Source organism: Hemiscyllium ocellatum, chromosome 9 (assembly GCF_020745735.1).
Source record: "Hemiscyllium ocellatum isolate sHemOce1 chromosome 9, sHemOce1.pat.X.cur, whole genome shotgun sequence".
Taxonomy (NCBI): domain Eukaryota; kingdom Metazoa; phylum Chordata; class Chondrichthyes; order Orectolobiformes; family Hemiscylliidae; genus Hemiscyllium; species Hemiscyllium ocellatum.
In genome coordinates this window covers 112,674,459-112,693,020 of record NC_083409.1, presented here as the reverse complement: position 1 = coordinate 112,693,020, position 18,562 = coordinate 112,674,459, and the positions used below count along the sequence as shown (strand labels likewise).

General features: G+C 45.8%; 1 protein-coding gene across 1 annotated transcript in view; it reads left to right on the top strand.

Moving 5' to 3' along the window:
* The window catches only part of LOC132819201 (collagen alpha-1(XXIV) chain), a 429,304-nt gene that overhangs the window by 381,449 nt on the left and 29,293 nt on the right, over positions 1–18,562 (top strand). The window contains exons 48-52 of the mRNA XM_060830653.1: positions 8,275–8,382; positions 9,016–9,126; positions 13,069–13,122; positions 14,178–14,240; positions 17,508–17,561. Of these exons, the coding sequence (XP_060686636.1) occupies positions 8,275–8,382; positions 9,016–9,126; positions 13,069–13,122; positions 14,178–14,240; positions 17,508–17,561 (390 nt within the window). The remainder of the gene's footprint in view (positions 1–8,274; positions 8,383–9,015; positions 9,127–13,068; positions 13,123–14,177; positions 14,241–17,507; positions 17,562–18,562) is intronic.

Below are 18,562 nucleotides of genomic sequence, written 5' to 3'. Positions count from 1 at the left end.
AGCAATTAGGGATAGGGCAATAAATGCTGGTCCAGCCTGTGATGCCCTTATTTCATGAATAAATAAAAATGAATATGAGGAATGGTTGAGGACTCTGGGTCTGTACTCGATGGAGTTTAAAGGGATGAGGGGAGTATCTGATTGAAACTTATCGAATACTGAGAGGCCTGGACAGAGTGGACGTGGAGAAGATGTTTCCACTAGTAGGCGAGACTAGGACCTGAGGGCACAGCCTCAGAGTGAAGGGGCGACACTTTAGAACTGAGGTGAGGAGGAATTTCTTCAGCCAGGGGGTGAGGAATCTGTGGAACTCATTGCCTTAGAGAGCTGTGGAGGTCAAGTTATTGAGTGTATTTAGGACCGAGATAGATAGTAGCTGATTAGTAAGGGGATCAAGGGTTACTGGGAGAAATGGGGTCGAGAAACATATCAGCCATGATTAAATGGCAAACTGGCGCAATGGGTCAAATGGGCTAATTCTGCTTCGATATCTTGTCTTATTTTTGTGGAACTAATGACGGAGCATTGTAATGAGGGAAACAGCTGCTGGTTAGTTGAGTTGAAGTGGATGTGGGCCCCTCTCCTAAAGTTGCTGTCCAATTTGTGAATCAATTTCAGAATGTGCAGTGACCCTCAGCATTGCTCTGTCAGAACACGCTACACCAACACGTTACACACCCTGGACCATAGCAACAAGGGATTGGCAGAAATTCAACTCTTTCTACATGCAACTACATCCCTTTGTGCTTAAAAATAAAACAAACTCTTTTGAATGGGAAAGGGCTGCATTTACTAATCTCCTGGAAAGAAATTGTTAAATGTCCACATTCTGTGCACTGTGCGGCAAGTTACACAGCCCAAATCTTGCTAGTTTCATGACCTCTGCTGGTTAAAAAATGCATAGCATTGTTTCTCAAATAGAAAGCGTTATCACTGCGATTCAACTTTTATTAGGTTTTTTTTATATGAATGTGATTTTGCAAAATGCTTGTAGAGTATTTCTAGCATTGAAATGGCCCATATTGCCGTGAGGGGCAAGAATAGGTGAGTAGCAAAGGTCTTTTTCCTGGGGTGGGGGAGTCTTAACTAGAGGGAACAAGTTTAGGGTGAGAGGGGAAGGATATAGAAGGGACCTAAGGGGCAACTTTTCAATACAGAGGGTGGTACATGTATGGAATGAGCTGCCAGAGGAAGTGGTACAATTACAGCATTTAATAGGCATCTGTGTGGGTACATAAGTAGGAAGGGTTTGAAGGGATATGGGCCAAATGCTGGCAAATGGGACTAGATTACACAGAACCATAGAATATAGAACAGGCCCTTCAGCCCTCAATGTTGTGCCATCTTTCTATCCTACTCTAAGATCAGACTAACCTACGTACCCTTCATTTTACTACCATCCATGTGCCTATCTAAGAGTCTCTTAAATATCCCTAATGTCTCTGACTCTACTCCCACAGCTGGCAGTGCATTCCACACGCCCACCACTCTCTGTGTAAAGACCCTCCCTCTGACATCTCCCCTAAACCTTCCTCCGATCACCTTAAAATTACGCCCCCTTGTGATAGACATTTCCACCTGGGAAAAAAATCCCTGGCTATCCATTCAGTCTATGCCTCTCATCATCTTGTCCCCCTCTATCAATTCACCTCTCATCCTTCTTCACTCCAATGAGAAAAGCCCTAGCTCCCACATGTCTTTCTTCATAAGATATGCCCTCCAGTCCAGGCAGTATCCTGGTAAATCTCTTCTGCTCTCTCTCTAAAGCTTTCACTCCTTTCTATAATGAAGCAACCAGAACCGAACACAATATTCCAAGTGTGGTCTCATCAGGGCTCTATCAAGTTGTAGCATAACCTCGCAGCTCTTAGACTCAATCCCTCACTAATGAACACACCATACACCTTCTTAACAACTCTATCAACCTGGGTGGCAACTTTGAGGGATCTATGGATGTGTACCCCAAGATCCCTCTGTCCCTCCACACTGCCAAGAATCCTGCCTTTAACCCTGTATTCCGTGTTCAAATATCACCTTCCAAAATGAGTCACTTTACACTTTTTCAGATTGAACTCTATCTGCCATTTCTCAGCCCCATTCTGCATCCTGTCAATGTCCTGTTATAATCTACAACAGCCCTCCACACTATCCACAACTCCACCAACCTTCATGTCATTGACAAACTTACTAACCCATCCTTCCACATCCAAGTCATTTATAAAAATCATAAAGAGCAGAGGTCCCAGAACAGATCCCTGCGGAACACCACTGGTCACCAAGCTCCAGGCTGAATACTTCCCATTGATTACCACCCTCTGTCTTCTATGGGCCTGCCAAGTCTGTCTCCAAACAGCCAGATTTCCCTTTATTCCATGCTTCCTTTCTCTCTGAATGAGCTTACCTTGGGGAACCGTATCAAACACCTGGCTAAAATGTGTAAAATACTTCACCTTCATCAATGTGTTTTGTCACATCCTCAAAGAATTCCATAAGGTTTGTGAGGCATGACCTGACCCTCACAAACCCATGCTGATTATCTCTAATCAAATTATGGTTTTCCAAATAATCATAAATCCTGTCTCTCAAAATCCTCTCCAATATTTTGTCCACCACTGATATAAGACTGACTGGTCTGTAGTTCCCAGGATTATCCCTATTCTCTTTTCTGAACAGGGGAAAAATATTTGCCATCCTCCAATCATCCTGTACTATTCCAGTGGACAGTGAGGACACAAAGATCGCTGCTAAATGTGCGGCAATCTCTTTCCTCACTTCCTGTAGTAACTTAGTAACAGAGTTGAGAGTGTGGAAAAGCACAGCAGGTCAGGCAGCATCTGAGGATTAGGAGAATCGACATTTCGGGCAAAAGTCCTTTATCAGGAATACTTTCCATCCACCATCTATGAACTCAGTCCTGATGAAGGACTTATGCCCGAAACATCGACTCTCCTGCTCCTTGGATGCTGCCTGACTTGCTGTGCTTTTCCAGCACCACACTATCGACTCTGATCTCCAGCATCTGCAGTCCTCACTTTCTTCCAGTAACTAAGGGTACATCCCGTCTGGCCCAGGGGATTTAGCTATCCTTATGCTTTTCAAAATTTTCAGCACATCCTTCTTCCTAACATCAACCTATTCGGGCATATCAGTCTGTTTCAGACTGTCCTCAGAAATGTCAAGGTCCCTCTCAGTAGTGAATACTGAAGCAAAGTACTCATTAAGGACCCCCCCCCCCACCACCTCCGACTCCAGGTACAATTTCCCTCCACTATCCCTGATAAGCCCCACCCTCACTCTGGCCATCCTCTTGTTCCTCACATAAGTGTAGAATGCCTTGGGGTTTTCCTTAATCACACCCATTAAAGCTTTTTCATGCCCTCTTCTAGCTCTCCTAAGTCCATTCTTCAGTTCCTCCCTGGCTACCTTGTAACCCTCTAGAGCCCTGTCTAACCCTTGCCTCCTCAACCTTAAGTAAGCTTCCTTCTTCCTCCTGACTAAGTGTTCCACATCCCTTGTCACCCAAGGTTCCCTGACCTTGCCATCCCTTCCTTGTCTCAGTGGGACAAACCCATCCAGCCCTACCAGCAGGTGCTCTATCTGTCTTCAGTTTGTGTATGTATGTACATACATATGTATGTGTCCTTTTTCTTTTTGACTAAGCTCTCGATTACTCTTGTCACCCAAGGTTCCCAAATCTTGCCCTCCTTATCCTTCATTTGCACAGGAATGTGCTGGTCCTAAACTCCAATCAACTGGCTTTTAAAAGATTCCCAGATGCCCAGATGTGGATTTTCCCTCAAACAGCTACTCCCAACCTGCATTCCTCAGTTTCCTCCCTGATATTGTGGTAGTTTGGCTTCTGTCAATACTTACACCTGAGGACTATTCTTATCCTTAACCAGCAATAACTTAAATGTACAGAATTATGGTTACTGTTCCCAAAATGCTCTCCCACTGAAACTTTCATCACCCAATAGGGCCCATTCCTCAATTCCAGGTCTAGAATGGCCCCTTCCCTGATTGGGCAGTTTACATGTTGTTCCAAATATATTGTTGTAAAAACCCATCTGTCATTCAGGGAAGGAAATCTGCCATCTTTACCTGGTCTGGCCTACATGTGACTCCAGAACCACAGCGATGTGGTTGACTCTTAGAAATTAAGGACAGGTAATAAATGCTGCCCAGATACCACAAGTAATTTCTTTTACAATGCATTTAATTTGTTTAGAACTCTGGAATTAAGAGTCTAATGATAACCATTGCTGATTGTCACAAAAAACATCTAGTTGACCAATATCTTTTAAAGGAAGATGGTTGACTCCCATCTGCCATCTGAAATGACCCAGTTGTAAGAGCTGATAAAAAGGAATTAAAATGGGCAGACCACCTGGCATCAACGTGGGCACAGAAAGTAGGTACCTGGTGCAGGCAGGACATTATTGTGAGGTGAGAAGTTCTCATGGTTATTATGGGGCAAGTCAGATATTAACTGCTGAAATCTGTACACAATTTCACTGGGGCGGCATGGTGGCTCAGTGGTTAGCACTGCTGCCTCACAGCGCTAGGGTCCCAGATTTGATTCCAGTCTCAGGTGACTGTCTGTGTGGAGTTTGCACATTCTCCCTGTTTCCTCCCAAAATCCAAAGATGTGCAGGTCAGGTGAATGGCAGTTCTAAATTGCCTGTAGTGTTAGGTGCATTAGTCAGAGAGGAATGGGTCTGAGTGAGTTACTCTGCGGAGGGTCAGTGTGGACTTGTTGCGCCAAAGAGCCTGTTTCCACATTGCAGGGAATTTAAAAGAGCAGAAATGTGGAACATCTCAATTCACTTTGTTAGTTCACAGTCCAGGCTACTCACAATACAATGCATGCAACTACATGAAGTGGCAGACTTATTCATGTCTTCCCCGTGAAATATGCCTGAACAGGTTATAACTGGGTGCCTTTATCAGTAAGTGACTTTATTTTAATGACATGATAAGTGAGGATTAATGGCAAATACATTTCCTGGCTCTGAAAGTTTTGCTTTGCAAATGTAGTGTCATTCCTTCAGAGCTGAACTAATATTACAGAGTTCTCCAAATGTCTCAGCCAACTCTGACCACTTTGTCTTAAAGCCAGCAGCCATTCCTTAACCATTGACCAGAGACTAAGGGAAAAAGGGGCCGGGTAGGGAATGCGAGGAACAATCCATTTTTTGAATAGCACTCGGGCAGTAAGGTATCTCCTTTTATTTAAGAAACGGCAACAGCCGAGGGTAAATTCAATTAGCTTATCACTCTTTGGTTTTGTTTAAATTTGGGTGATTAGATTAAATTCCCTACAGTGTGGAAACAGGCCCTTCGGCCCCACCAGTCCATACCGATCCTAAGAAGAGTAACCCACCCAGACCCATTTCCCTCTGACTAATGTACCTAATACGATGGGTAATTTAGCATGGCCAATTCACCTGACCTGCACATCTTTGGAATGTGGGAGGAAACCGGAGCACCTGGAGGAAACCCACACAGACATGGGGAGAACATGCAAACTCCACACAGACAGTCGTCCGAGGCTGGAATGGAGCCTGGAACCCTGGTGCTGTGAGGCAACAGTGCTAACCACTGAGCCACCATGCTGCCAATTTATAACTAATTGTGGCCAGTTAGCTCAGTTGGCTGAATGGCTGGCTTGTAATACTAACAGCATGGGTTCAATTCCCACACTGGCTGTGTTACCACAAAAAAATCTCCTTCTTCAACCTTTCCCCTTGCCTGTAGCATGGTGAGACTCAGGTTAAACCACCACCAGTCCTCTCTCTCCAATGAGAGAGCTGCCCTATGGTCTGGGAGGACTATGATGGCTTTTATGTGTAGATTATTGGTGGGAGGGAAATGGAGATTTGGAGTAGGCAAACATCACTTGAAAAATGCAGTGTTCAAGATCCAATCATCTTCAGCTGCTTCATCAATGACCTTCCCTCCATCGTAAGGTCAGAAGTGGGGGATGTTTGCTGATGATTATACAATGTTCAGCACCATTCTCCACACATCAGATACTGAAGCAGTCCATGTTCAAATGCAACAAGATCAGGACAATATCCAGGCTTCGGCTGACAGGTGGCAAGTAACATTCGTGCCACACAAATGCCAGGCTGTGACCATCATCAATAAGAGACAATTTAACCACTTCCCTTAACATTCAGTGGTGTTACCGTCACTGAATCCCCCACTATTAATATCCTGGAGGGTTATCATTAACCTGAAACTCAACTGGACTCACCACATTAGCACAGTGGCTGCAAGAGAAGATCAGAGGTTAGGAATCCTGCAGCGAGTAACTCCCCTCCTGACTCCCCAAATCCTGTCCACCATCTACAAGGCACAAGTCAGAAGTGTGATGAAATACTCCCCACTTGTCTGGATGGGGGCAACTCCAACAACACTCAAGAAGCTTGACACCATCCAGGACAAAGCTGAAAATGTGTTGCTGGAAAAGTGCAGCAGGTCAGGCAGCATCCAAGGAGCAGGAGAGTCGACGTTTCGGGCATGAGCCCTTCTTCTTCCTGAAGAAGGGCTCATGCCCGAAACGTCAACTCTCCTGTTCCTTGGATGCTGCCTGACCTGCTGCGCTTTTCCAGCAACACATTTTCAGCTCTGATCTCCAGCATCTGCAGTCCTCACTTTCACCATCCAGGACAAAATAGCCCACTTGATTGGCATCACATCCACAAATATCCAGTCCTTCCACCACCCACGCTCAGTAGCAGCAGTGTGTACTATCTACAAGATGCACTGCAGAAATTCACCAAAGATCCTCAAACAGCACCTTCCAAACCCACAACCACTTCCACCTGGAAGGACAAGGACAGCAGCACCTCCCCCTGCAAGTTCCCCTCCAGCATCTAGATTAGAGTGGTGCTGGAAGAGCACAGCAGTTCAGGCAGCATCCGAGGAGTAGGAAAATCGATGTTTCGGGCAAAAGCCCTTCATCAGGAATACAGGCAGAGAGCCTGAAGGGTGGAGAGATAAATGAGAGGAGGGTGGGGGTGGGGAGAAAGTAGCATAGAGTACAATAGACAAGTGGAAGAGGGGATAAAGGTGATAGGTCAAGGAGGAGAGTGGAGTGGATAGGTGGGAAGGAAGATAGGCAGGTATGACAGGTCATGGGGACAGTGCTGAGCTAGAAGTTTGGAACTAGGGTGAGGTGGGGGAAGGGGAAATGAGGAAACTGTTGAAGTCCACATTCATTCCCTAGGGTTGAAGTGTTCCGTGGCAGAAGATGAGGCGTTCTTCCTCCAGGCGTCTGGTGGTGAGGGAGCAGCGGTGAAGGAGGCCCAGGACCTCCATGTCCTCGGCAGAGTGGGAGGGGGAGTTGAAATGTTGGGTCACAGGGCAGTTTGGTTGATTGTTGTGGGTGTCCCAGAGATGTTCCCTAAAGCGCTTTGCTAGGAGGTATCCAGTCTCCCCAATGTAGAGGAGACCACATCGGGAGCAACGGATACAATAAATGATATTGATGGATGTGCAGGTAAAACTTTGATGGATGTGGAAGGCTCCTTTAGGGCCTTGGATGGAGGTGAGGGAGGAGGTGTGGGTGCAGGGTATGCAATTTCTGCGGTGGCAGGGGAAGGTGCCAGGATGGAAGGGTGGGTTGTAGGGGGTATGGACCTGACCAGGTAGTCACAGAGGGAACAGTTTTTGCGGAAGGTGGAAAGGGGTGAGATGGGAAATATATCCCTGGTGGTGGGGTCTTTTTGGAGGTGGCGGAAATGTTGGCGGATGATTTGGTTTATGCGAAGGTTTGTCGGGTGGAAGGTGAGTACCAGGGGCGTTCTGTCCTTGTTACGGTTGGAGGGATGGGGTCTGAGGGCGGAGGTGCAGGATGTGGACAAGATGCATTGGAGGGCATCTTTAACCATGTGGGAAGGGAAATTGCAGTCTCCAAGCCACTCACCATCCTGACTTGGAAATATCTCGCCATTCCTTCACTGTCACTGGGTCAAACTCCTGGAATTCCTTTCCTCAGGGCATTGTACAGCACATGGACTGCAATGGTTCAAGGAGGCAGTTCCCCAACAATGGCTAAAGGGTAATAAGGAATGGACAACAAATGTTGGTCCAGAGCCACCCATTTCCCAAGGACAAACAATTAAATGTCCTTTCATCTCCAGACCAGGATATATTTGATGTTCAGAATTACGTGCTCCTAATGGTTAACTCTGTTTTTATTGTTTTGGATGACGGTGGCTCCCCTTGTTTGAATGGCTGTTTCATGAGTTGATGTGGTTTGTGCAGGGCAATCTGGGTGATCTTGGGATGGTTGGACTGGCTGGTGCCCCTGGACCAAGGGGTGCTCCCGGAGAACCAGGTCTGGTGGGTGACAGAGGAAGACGGGGACCAAAGGTAATCTCCCAAACTTACCGCTGGTCAGCTGACCACCCACACAGACCGATGTGTCTTACAATCCGGACATTCCAAAAGTAACTTATTCTGAGCAATTCTATAAATCACTAGCTCATAAAGTGTACAGTATTTTGTTTATATTTAATGATTCATTTTATTTTGCAAGTTATTTCAGCCAGAAACACAGCACTGCACACATACCATCCTCTGTTTCAACTTGTCCCATTTCGCTTTCCCAGCTAAACCTACCTGCAGGAACCTAACTCTGGCTTTAACATTGATTCCTGTGGGAAACTGTGCTTCACTAAAGTCATTCCAATTAAAGATGTGATTTTCAGGCATGAAGCTGCATCTTTAGGTGGGGACTATTTGTACTCATTCTATAACAAAGACACCAGGATTGAGCTTCCATCTGTAGTCTGGCAAGTGTCCTCCATTCCCAGGATTCCCTCTGCACCATTCCATCTCATGTTATTAACAACCAGAAGAATTGCAGATGCTATAAATCAGAAACAAAAACAGAAGTTGCTGGAAAAGCTCAACAGGTCTGGCAGCATCTGTGATGCTGCCAGACCTGTTGAGCTTTTCCAGCAACTTCTGTTTTTGCATCTCACTCCATTTGTGTCTCGGCAGGGTGAGAAAGGGTTACCGGGTCAACCTGGACTCCAAGGAAACCAAAGGGGACGTGCTGGAGTGCAGGGCGATCAGGGAGCCTTTGGGGAGCCTGGGCCGAAAGGACGAAAGGTACGTGTTCACGCGGCGTTCCTGATATTTGACAAACGCAATTGTGTCTAAACACCTCCAGCTAAGCCACACAGAATATGTTAGATGTAGTTTATAGGGCAAAAGGGGGATCCATGGGTATGGAATGGAGGCAGAAGCAGGCTGCGAAATTGAAATGCAGAGCAGGTTCAAAGGGGCTGAGTAGCCTACTCCTGCTCTTCCAGAGTCATAGAGTCCGACATCAGGGAGTTAGGCCCTTCAGCCCAAACTGGTCCATGCTGACCAAAGAGTCCATAAAGTCTGGTTGAAGATTTGTAGCTCGGGTGTCCGTTGTGGTTCTGTTCGCCGAGCTGGAAGTTTTTGCTGCAAACGTTTCGTTCCCTGGCTAGGGAACATCATCAGTGCTATTGGAGCCTCCTGTGAAGCGCTGCTTTGATGTTTCTTCCGGTATTTATAGTGGTTTGTTCTTGCCGCTTCCGAACAAAGGACCCAATAGCCAGCACGAGCCAAACCAACGTAGTTTACAAAATACCATGCAAGGACTGCACAAAACACTATATAGGAGAAACAGGAAGACAGCTAACAATCCGCATCCATGAACATCAGCTAGCCACAAAACGACACGACCAGCTATCCCTAGTAGCCATACACTCAGACAACCAGGAACATGAATTTGACTGGGAAAACACTACCATCATAGGACAAGCCAGACAGAGAACAGCCAGGGAATTCCTAGAGGCATAGCATTCATCCACAAACTCCATTAACAGACACATAGACCTGGACCCCATATACAAACCACTACAGCTGAAACTGACACCCGGAAGCGGCAAGAACATCCATCAACAGACACATCGACCTGGACCCCACATACAAACTACTACAGCTGAAACTGACACCCGGAAGCGGCAAGAACAAACCACTATAAATACCGGAAGAAACATCAAAGCAGCGCTTCACAGGTGGCTCCAATAGCACTGATGATGTTCCCCAGCCAGGGAACGAAACGTTTGCAGCAAAAACTTCCAGCTCGGCGAACAGAACCACAACAAGAGTCCATCCACTCTAACCCCATTTCCCTGCACTTAGCCCACATCCCTCTAAACCTTTCCTATCCATGTATTTGTCCAAATGCCGTTTAAATGTTAATGTACCCGCCTCAACCACTTCTGCTGGCAACTTATTCCATATGCGTACCACCCTCTGTGTAAAAAAGTTGCCCATCAGGTTCCTTGTTACGCTTTCCTCTCTAACCTTAGACCTTCAGGGTGGCACGGTGGCTCAGTGGTTAGCACTGCTACCTCACAGCTCCAGGGACTCGGGTTCGATTCCAACCTTGAGCGACTGTCTGTGTGGAGTTTGCACATTCTCCAAGTGTATGCGTGGGTTTCCTCCCACAGTCCAAAGATGTGCAGGTTAGGTGAATTGGCCATGCTAAATTGCCCATAGTGTTAAGTGCATTAATGTAGAAAAATGAGTCTGGGTGGGTTACTCTTTGGAGGGCCAATGTGGATTTGATGGGCCGAAGGGCCTGTTTCCATGCTGTAGGGAATCTGATCTAAAATGATGCCCTCTATCCTCGATTCCCCCACCCTATCAATGCCTCTCATGATCTTATACACTTCTATGAGGGCCGCCCCCTCTCAGTCTCCAAAGCTCTAAAGTAGAAAGTTCTAGCTTGTCCAAACTCTCCCGATAGCTCAGATCTTTGAGTCCTGGCAACATCTTTGTAAATTTCTTCTGCACTCTTTCCAGTTTAATAACATCCTTCCTATAGTAAGATGACCGAAACTGAACACACTCCTCCAAGTATCTCATCTTAATTGGAGGTTTCATGTTTCTTGAGCTGTCTCGAGTGAACTAAAACAGCAGAAGAGTTACTATTGGCTCCCAAATCCCTTTCCATCTTAAACACTTAGTGAGAGTTACTCTTTCAGATTGGGAATAGGAAGGGAGATGTACATTTATGTAGTGCCTTTCACCACCATGAGCCGGGTGAACATGGGTTCTCATCCCTTGGTGTATCACAGCAGGAGGGCCTTGGATAGTGGGCATTCCCACAGTCGCCTAAATCTTTAGTGTGCCCCTCAACACATAGTCCTGTCAGTTTGCAACACTCAGTGGCCAACAGCTCTTTACACTGGAAAGGCATGGACGGACGAAAGAGCATTTGACCCTCCAGCAGCAATTAATGCTTCTTTTGGTGTGGAACCCAAGGCAAAGCTCAGAGAGGACAGAGTTGAAGGCAGATACTTGATTACCATGCCTTTTAAAGATGAAAGATTATTGGGAATTTGCAGTATCATAGAGTAAGATTAAATTCAGATCAGCCATGATGTTATTAAATGGTGGAAGAGGATTAAAGGGCTGAGTGGTCAACTATTATTCCTTGTTCATATAATTCTGAAGGAATATCATCAAGGAATTCTTTCAGCTCTATATAGTAGCACACAAACCCACCAACACTCTCAAACAAAAACTAACAAACTTAAAAGACCCAGTACATCCCATGGACAAAACCAACATCATCTACAAAATTCCATGCAAGGACTGCCACAAACACTACGTAGGACAAACAGGAAGAAAGTTAGTCACCAGGATACACGAACACCAGCTAGCCACAAAAAGACACGACCCTCTCTCCCTCATAGCCCTACACATGGATGAAAAAAAACACCATTTCGACTGGGACAACACATCTATCCTGGGACAGGCTAAGCAAAGACATGCCAGAGATTTCCGAGAGGCCTGGCACTCCAACCACAATGCCATAAACAAACACATAGATCTAGATGCCATCTGTCAACCCCTCAGAAAACGAACAGGAAATGACATCACCATAAACCCCAGGAACCCCATCCAGGACAAAGATATAAATAGAAAGCAGGAGACAACAGCTTCACTTCACTTGGAGGTCGCCACTGATGATGTTACCTGGTCAGGTAATGAAATGTCTAGATATCAGACCTACAGCTCAGCGAGCAAACCTACACCCTTGGATGGTTCTAATCTCCCTTAGTAACACCCTACATTATCAGAGAAGATCAAGAGTGGGACTTGAACCTTGTGACTCAGAGGTACCTGTGCATGTTAACTGACATAAAATCAATTTGACAGTGTGGTCTAAAATTGCCTACCCAGGGTTGGACTTAGTGCTGGAGGTTTATTCCTGTGCCATCCAATTCGCTATTGGCCAGTCACCATCTCTACGCTTGACCTTCTTTCCCGGGAAGGGGTACTGGCGTTCTGTTCCCTGAATGAATAATTTTATTGTCACGTGTATTTGACAGTGCAACTTACAATAAAATACAGTGAAAAGCTTTCAATCATCACCACGATGCTGTGCCATTCTGCTAGTTCTATGAGTAAGAGTGAAATGAAAAGATCCTCCTGATTGGATAACGATTAACCGAGTCAAACAGTCTTTTCTCCCCCATCCCTCTGGGGCCTTTAGAATCGAGAAGCAAATTTGCTCAAAGGAAATGAAGGAACAGCAGTAGCGGTTGGTTTTGGTGGCTGGAAGATGTTTCTCTCAGGTGTTTAAGGTGGCCAATGCGCAGTTGTGTCCACACACAAAATCTTTCATGTGGTCAGCACAGAAGAGGCCATTCAACCCAGCAGTTCAGGGCTGAATCCTTTGAACAGACATCTGGTTGTCCCCACTGCCCTGCTCTTTCCACCTATCCTTGCAATTTGATCTCTTTCAAATTCCCCAGGATTACCATTGAGTCTATCATTCCATCCAGCAGCACATTCTCCAGCTGTGTCACTCATTGTACAAAGATAATTTTCCTCAAATTATTTGAGTTTATTTCTGTCAATCATTACAAACTCTGCATCCTCTGGGTATCAGACATTCACTGAACAGCATATTTTGTCAAACTGTGTGTCGTTATTGAAATTGTCACTGTGGAAATCTAACCTTTCTGATTTGAAATCAGTACAATGTTTGTTTGTTTTCAGGGAGATGGTGGTGATCGAGGTTTGATGGGATTTCCTGGCTTTCAAGGTCCAAAAGTACGTGGATGCAATTATTCTCCCTTAAAATATACTTGACGTGCAATTTGTAAAGCCACATTTTAAAATATTGTGACTTGAATATTCCAAAAAGTGCGATAAAATTCAACTCTCCTTCATGCAACATCTTCCTCTCTTAGGAACTCCTCTGCCATTGGAACACTCTTAAGTATTTACTTTATACAGTCTTTATTGGGTATATTGGCCAATGGCAAATTGTTTCAAAACTATACACATGTGAAAGGCAATATAGGAAGATCTTGTTATGAACAACAATATGGTATTTCCCAGCAATCTCCTTTACGGATACTCAATCCCAGTGAAACATCACTCTTCACTTCACTTCAAAATTTCTTACTGAACTGACGAGGAATTCACTCCCCGAGAGTTTGGTGGATGCTGGGACACTGAGTAAATTTAAGGTTTGTAATTAGTAACAAACTGAAGGATTCTAGAGATTGGGCAGGAAAGTGGAGTGGAAGCTGACGTGAGCTCAGTCATGATGGTAATAAATCAAGGGGGCATGGATAGGATAAATAAGCAAAGTCCAGAACTAGAGGGCATAGGTTTAGGGTGAGAGGGGAAAAATATAAAAGAGACCTACGGGGCAACTTTTTCACACAGAGAGTGGTACATGTATGGAATGAGCTGCCAGAGGAAGTGGTGGAGGCTGGTACAATTGCAACATTTAAAAGGCATTTGGATGGGTATATGAATAGGAAGGGTTTGGAGGGACATGGGCCGAGTACTGGCAGGTGGGACTAGATCGGGTTGGGGTATCTGGTCGGCATGAAGGGTTAGACCGAAGGGTCTGTTTCCTTGCTGTACATCTTGACTCTATGACTCTAAGGGGCTGAATGACCTCCTCCTGCTCCTAGATATTACATGCTTGTGTTTTCTTCCCTGAACCAAGATAAAACATGTTTAAGATAGAGACATAGAATAAATGAGAACTACTAAACCATTGAGTTCAAGTTCCATAATGCAGCCATGAATTGTGTGTTCAGTTTTAGATATGTAGCCAATGAAAGTCTGTGTTTGTTTTATTTCGGCAGGGTCCAGTTGGAGATATTGGTTATAAAGGAATTCAAGGTCCAAAGGGTCCAATGGGATTGTTTGTAAGTGAAACGTTTTGTCTTGTTTGTTGAAGACGGAGTTTGCTTTCTGCTCCAATGAGCCCACGTTACAGTGAGTCACGGTGACTGCTCTCTGTTAGTGGGTCATCAGGACTCAAGCAGTGGGAATCCCATCAGAAACAGCTCTTGTCACAAACACTGACTCCAGGGACAACCAGTGTCCAATTCCCTGGAAAACCCGGATGAGTGCATCCAAGATGCAGGAGCTGTTTCAATCCCAAACCCTTCCACAGGCTCACTCCCAGAGTGCAGCACTACAGATATCTGTATGTCTCATCACAGCAGCCTCCCTTTATAAGTTCCATTAGTACTTACTATAAGCTTTCAGTAACAACTGCATTAACCCACCACTGACAGCAGACACGGGAAGATTTTAAGTTCAAAAGGAGAAGGGATTTAAAATGGATACAAAAGGCAGAAGGATCGCAGCGGGTGAGTTTAGTGGACGGACATCAAGAGTGGGGTGGAGGGGAGTGGTGGAGGGAGCAACCTGCCCTGATTAGTCCAAGAGCTCACTGGGACTAAGGTACCGTGCCATGTACCTCTCCAACAACATACTCCAATCTGAAATGGCTGCTGGCCAACTTTCCTGAGGATTGACCCAGGCAGGTCACAGGGAGGCAATCAAAGAGGGATCCACCGGTAGGTGGCGTTTGGGCACTGATACCCGGCTGCAGCAGGGGCTAGGGGACAGGTTTCAACAGGACTTTTGGACAATCTGGGGAGCACGGTGGCTCAGTGGTCAGCACTGCTGCCTCACAGCGCCAGGGACCCAGGTTCAATTCCAGCCTCGGAACAACTCTCTATGTGGAATTTGCACATTCTCCCCGTGTCTGAGTGGATTTCCTCCCACAGTCCAAAGGTGTGCAGGTTAGAGTGAATTGGCCATGCTAAATTGCCCATAGTGTCACAGGGATGTGAAGATTAGGTGTATTAGTCAGGGTTAAATGTAGAGGAAATAGGGAAGGGGAATAGATCTGGGAGGGATACACTTCGAAGGGTCGGTATGGACTTGTTGGGCCAAATGGCCTGTTCCCACACTGTAAGGATTCTGTGAAATCTGCTGGTATCACTACCAAAAGGACCAAACCCCCATCAGTACCCACCTCAGCAACAGGACAGTTTCACTTTGTGGAGAGACTCAGTCTCTGCAGCTTTGAAGAATGAGAGTCAATCCAACAGAAATGTGTGAGAGGTTGGAAAGCTTGGCAGGGAAGGGGAGAAGAGGCTGTTTTCCTCTGACTGGGAAAGGTAACGCTAAGGATGACAGTCTCTGGCTAAGGAGTCATAGAAACCCAACAGTGTGGAAGCAGGCCATTCGGCCCATCAAGTCACATTGACCCTCTGAACAGCATCCCACCCAGACCTACCCTATCACCCCACATTTCCCATGACTAACCCACCCAGTCTGCACATCCCTGAGCAATTTAGCATGGCCAGTCCACCGTAACTTGCACATCTTTGGACTGTGGGAGGAAACTCACGCAGGCACAGGGAGAATATGCAAAGACAGAGGGACAGTCGCCCGAGGCTGGAATTAAACCCAGGTCCCTGATGCTGTGAGGCAATAGTGCTAACCACGGAGCCGCCATGTCACCCTATGGGTCAGCCATTGAAGACTGACATGAGGTGAAATTCCTTCATTCAGAGGTCTATGATTATTTTGGATTTCTGTACTCCAGAGAGCGATGTTCCATCGTTGAACCGATTTAATGTTGAATTCTATACATGGTTAATAAAGATTATTAAGTGTGTAGACTTCTGTACACAAAGGGAATTGATGGGTGTGAGGGAGTGAAGGGGCGGAGTGGTTGTTAAGTCTTTATGTAAATCCATTGTAATTCCTTCAAGCTCCCTCCTGTAAGCTAACGTAAGAGCTGCAATAGGAAGCATTCTTGGAATCAATGGCTCATCCAGGGACTATCTCGTCTTGACATGTGACTGAGGGAAAGCAAGACAAGGACAAGGAGCTCCCTGCCACCTGCCACCCACTCAGCGAGAGAAACCCAATATAACTGAATCATTATATAAAAGCAAATTACTGCAGATGCTGGAATCTGAAACCAAAAGAGAAAATGCTGGAAAATCTCAGCAGGTCTGGCAGCATCTGTAAGGAGAGAAAACAGCTGACGTTTCGAGTCTAACTGACCCTTTGTCAAAGCAGCTTTGATAAAGGGTCAGTTAGACTCGAAACGTCAGCTCTTTTCTCTCCTTACAGATGCTGCCAGAGCTGCTGAGATTTTCCAGCATTCTCTCTTTTGATAATCGAATCATTGTTAAATATTGTGTCAACGCATCCCCAAATCCGAGAGCAGGTCACAACCTAACAGTCAATAAATAATTCAGTTACAGATTAAAAAGTGGCAGTTGTGCAGGTTCATAGCTCCTTGAAAGTAGAGTCGCAGGTAGATCTCACAGCAAAGAAGGCATTTGGTATGCTTTCGTTTATTGGTCAATGCATTGAGTATAGGAGTTGAGAGGTCATGTTGCGGCTGTACAGGACATTGGTTAGGCCACTTTTGGAATACTGCATGCAATTCTGGCCTCCTTGCTAGAGGAAGGTTGTTGTGAAACTTTAAAGGGTTCAGAAAAGATTTGGAGGATGTTGCCAGGGTTGGAGGATTTGAGCTATAAGGAGAGGCTGAACAGGCTGGGACTGTTTTCCCCAGAGCATCAGAGGCTGAGGGGTGACCTTACAGAGTTTTATAAAATCATGAGGGGCATGGATAGGGTAAATAGACAAGGTCTTGATAAATTCTGGATGTCACAAGGAATTGAGGGCTACGGGGAGAATGCGGGTAAGTGGAGTTGAAATGCCCATCAGCCATGATTGAATGGCGGAGTGGACTTGATGGACCGAATGGCCTTACTTCCACTCCTATGTCTGATGGTCTTATGCTCTTTTCCCTGGGTGGGGGAGTCCAAATCTAGATGGCACAGGTTTAAAGTGAGAGGGGAAAGATATAAAAGGGACTTAAGGGGCATCGTTTTCACACAGAGGGTGGTGTGTGTATGGAATGAGCTGCCAGAGGAAATGGTGGAGGCTGGTACAATTGCAACAATTAAAAGGCATCTGGATGGGTATATGAATAGGAAGGGTTTGGAGGGAAATTGGCCAATGGGACTAGATTAATTTAGGATATCTAGTTGGCATGGACGAGTTGGACCGAAGGGTCTGTTTCCATGGTGTACATCTCTATGACTCTACCCTGTGTTTATTCAACTTTCCAATATTTTTTGTCCAAATAGGGAAACACTGGACCATTTGGACCCACTGGAATTATCGGTCCTGCTGGGAAACCGGTAAGTGTCTGGATCTGTCATACAACATCTCCAACAGCGAGTGTCCCACGATGATTTCCCTTTAACCTTGTCAACCCCATCAGGGGAGGTGTTGGATTAGTCGTATCATCACCAGACTATTAATCCAGATACCCAGGTAATGTCTTAGGGACCTGGGTTCAATTCCTATGGGAGAAGGTGAAATTGGAATTCAACAACAAAATAAAATCTGGAATTGAATTGAATTTAATGTCATGAGTACCAAATCACAGTGAAAAGCTTTGTCTTGCAAGCAGTACAGGCAGATCACAGAGTTAAGTAGCATAGATAGTAAATAATAGGGAAACAGCAGCAAAAACCAAAACACAGGTACAGGCGAATGTTCAGAGTTTGAGTCCATTCAGTATTCTAACAACAGTAAGGTAGAAACTGTTTCGAAACCGGCTGGTGCATGTGTTCAGGGTTCTGTATCCTCTCCCCGATGGTAGAGGTTGTAGAAAAACATTGCCAGGGTGGGATGGATCTTTGAGAATGCTGGCGGCCTTTCCTTGACAGCGGGCCTGGTAGATGGATTCTGTAGATGGGAGGTTGGCCTTTGTGATTGTCTGGGCCGAGTTCACCACTCTCTGTACCTGTCTCCGATCTTGAATGGTACAGTTGCCATACCAGGTAGTGATACATCCAGACAGAATGCTCTCGATGGCGCACCTATAAAAGTTGGCACGGGTATTCACCGTCATGCCAAATTTCCTCAGCTGCCTGAGGAAGAAGAGACGTTGTTGGGCCTTTGTAACCAGTGCATCACATGAAGAGTCCAAGAAAGTTTGTCATGGATGACCACTCCCAGGTACTTGACATTTTCCACGCGTTCCACCTCTGTGCTGTTAATGGGGGGGGGGGGGGGGGGGGGGGGGGGCGCAGGAGTAACATCCCGCCGAAAGTCAATAATGAGTTCCTTGGTTTTACTGGCATTGAGAGCTAGATTGTTCTCAGTGCACCATTTATTCAGGTCTTCCACCTCT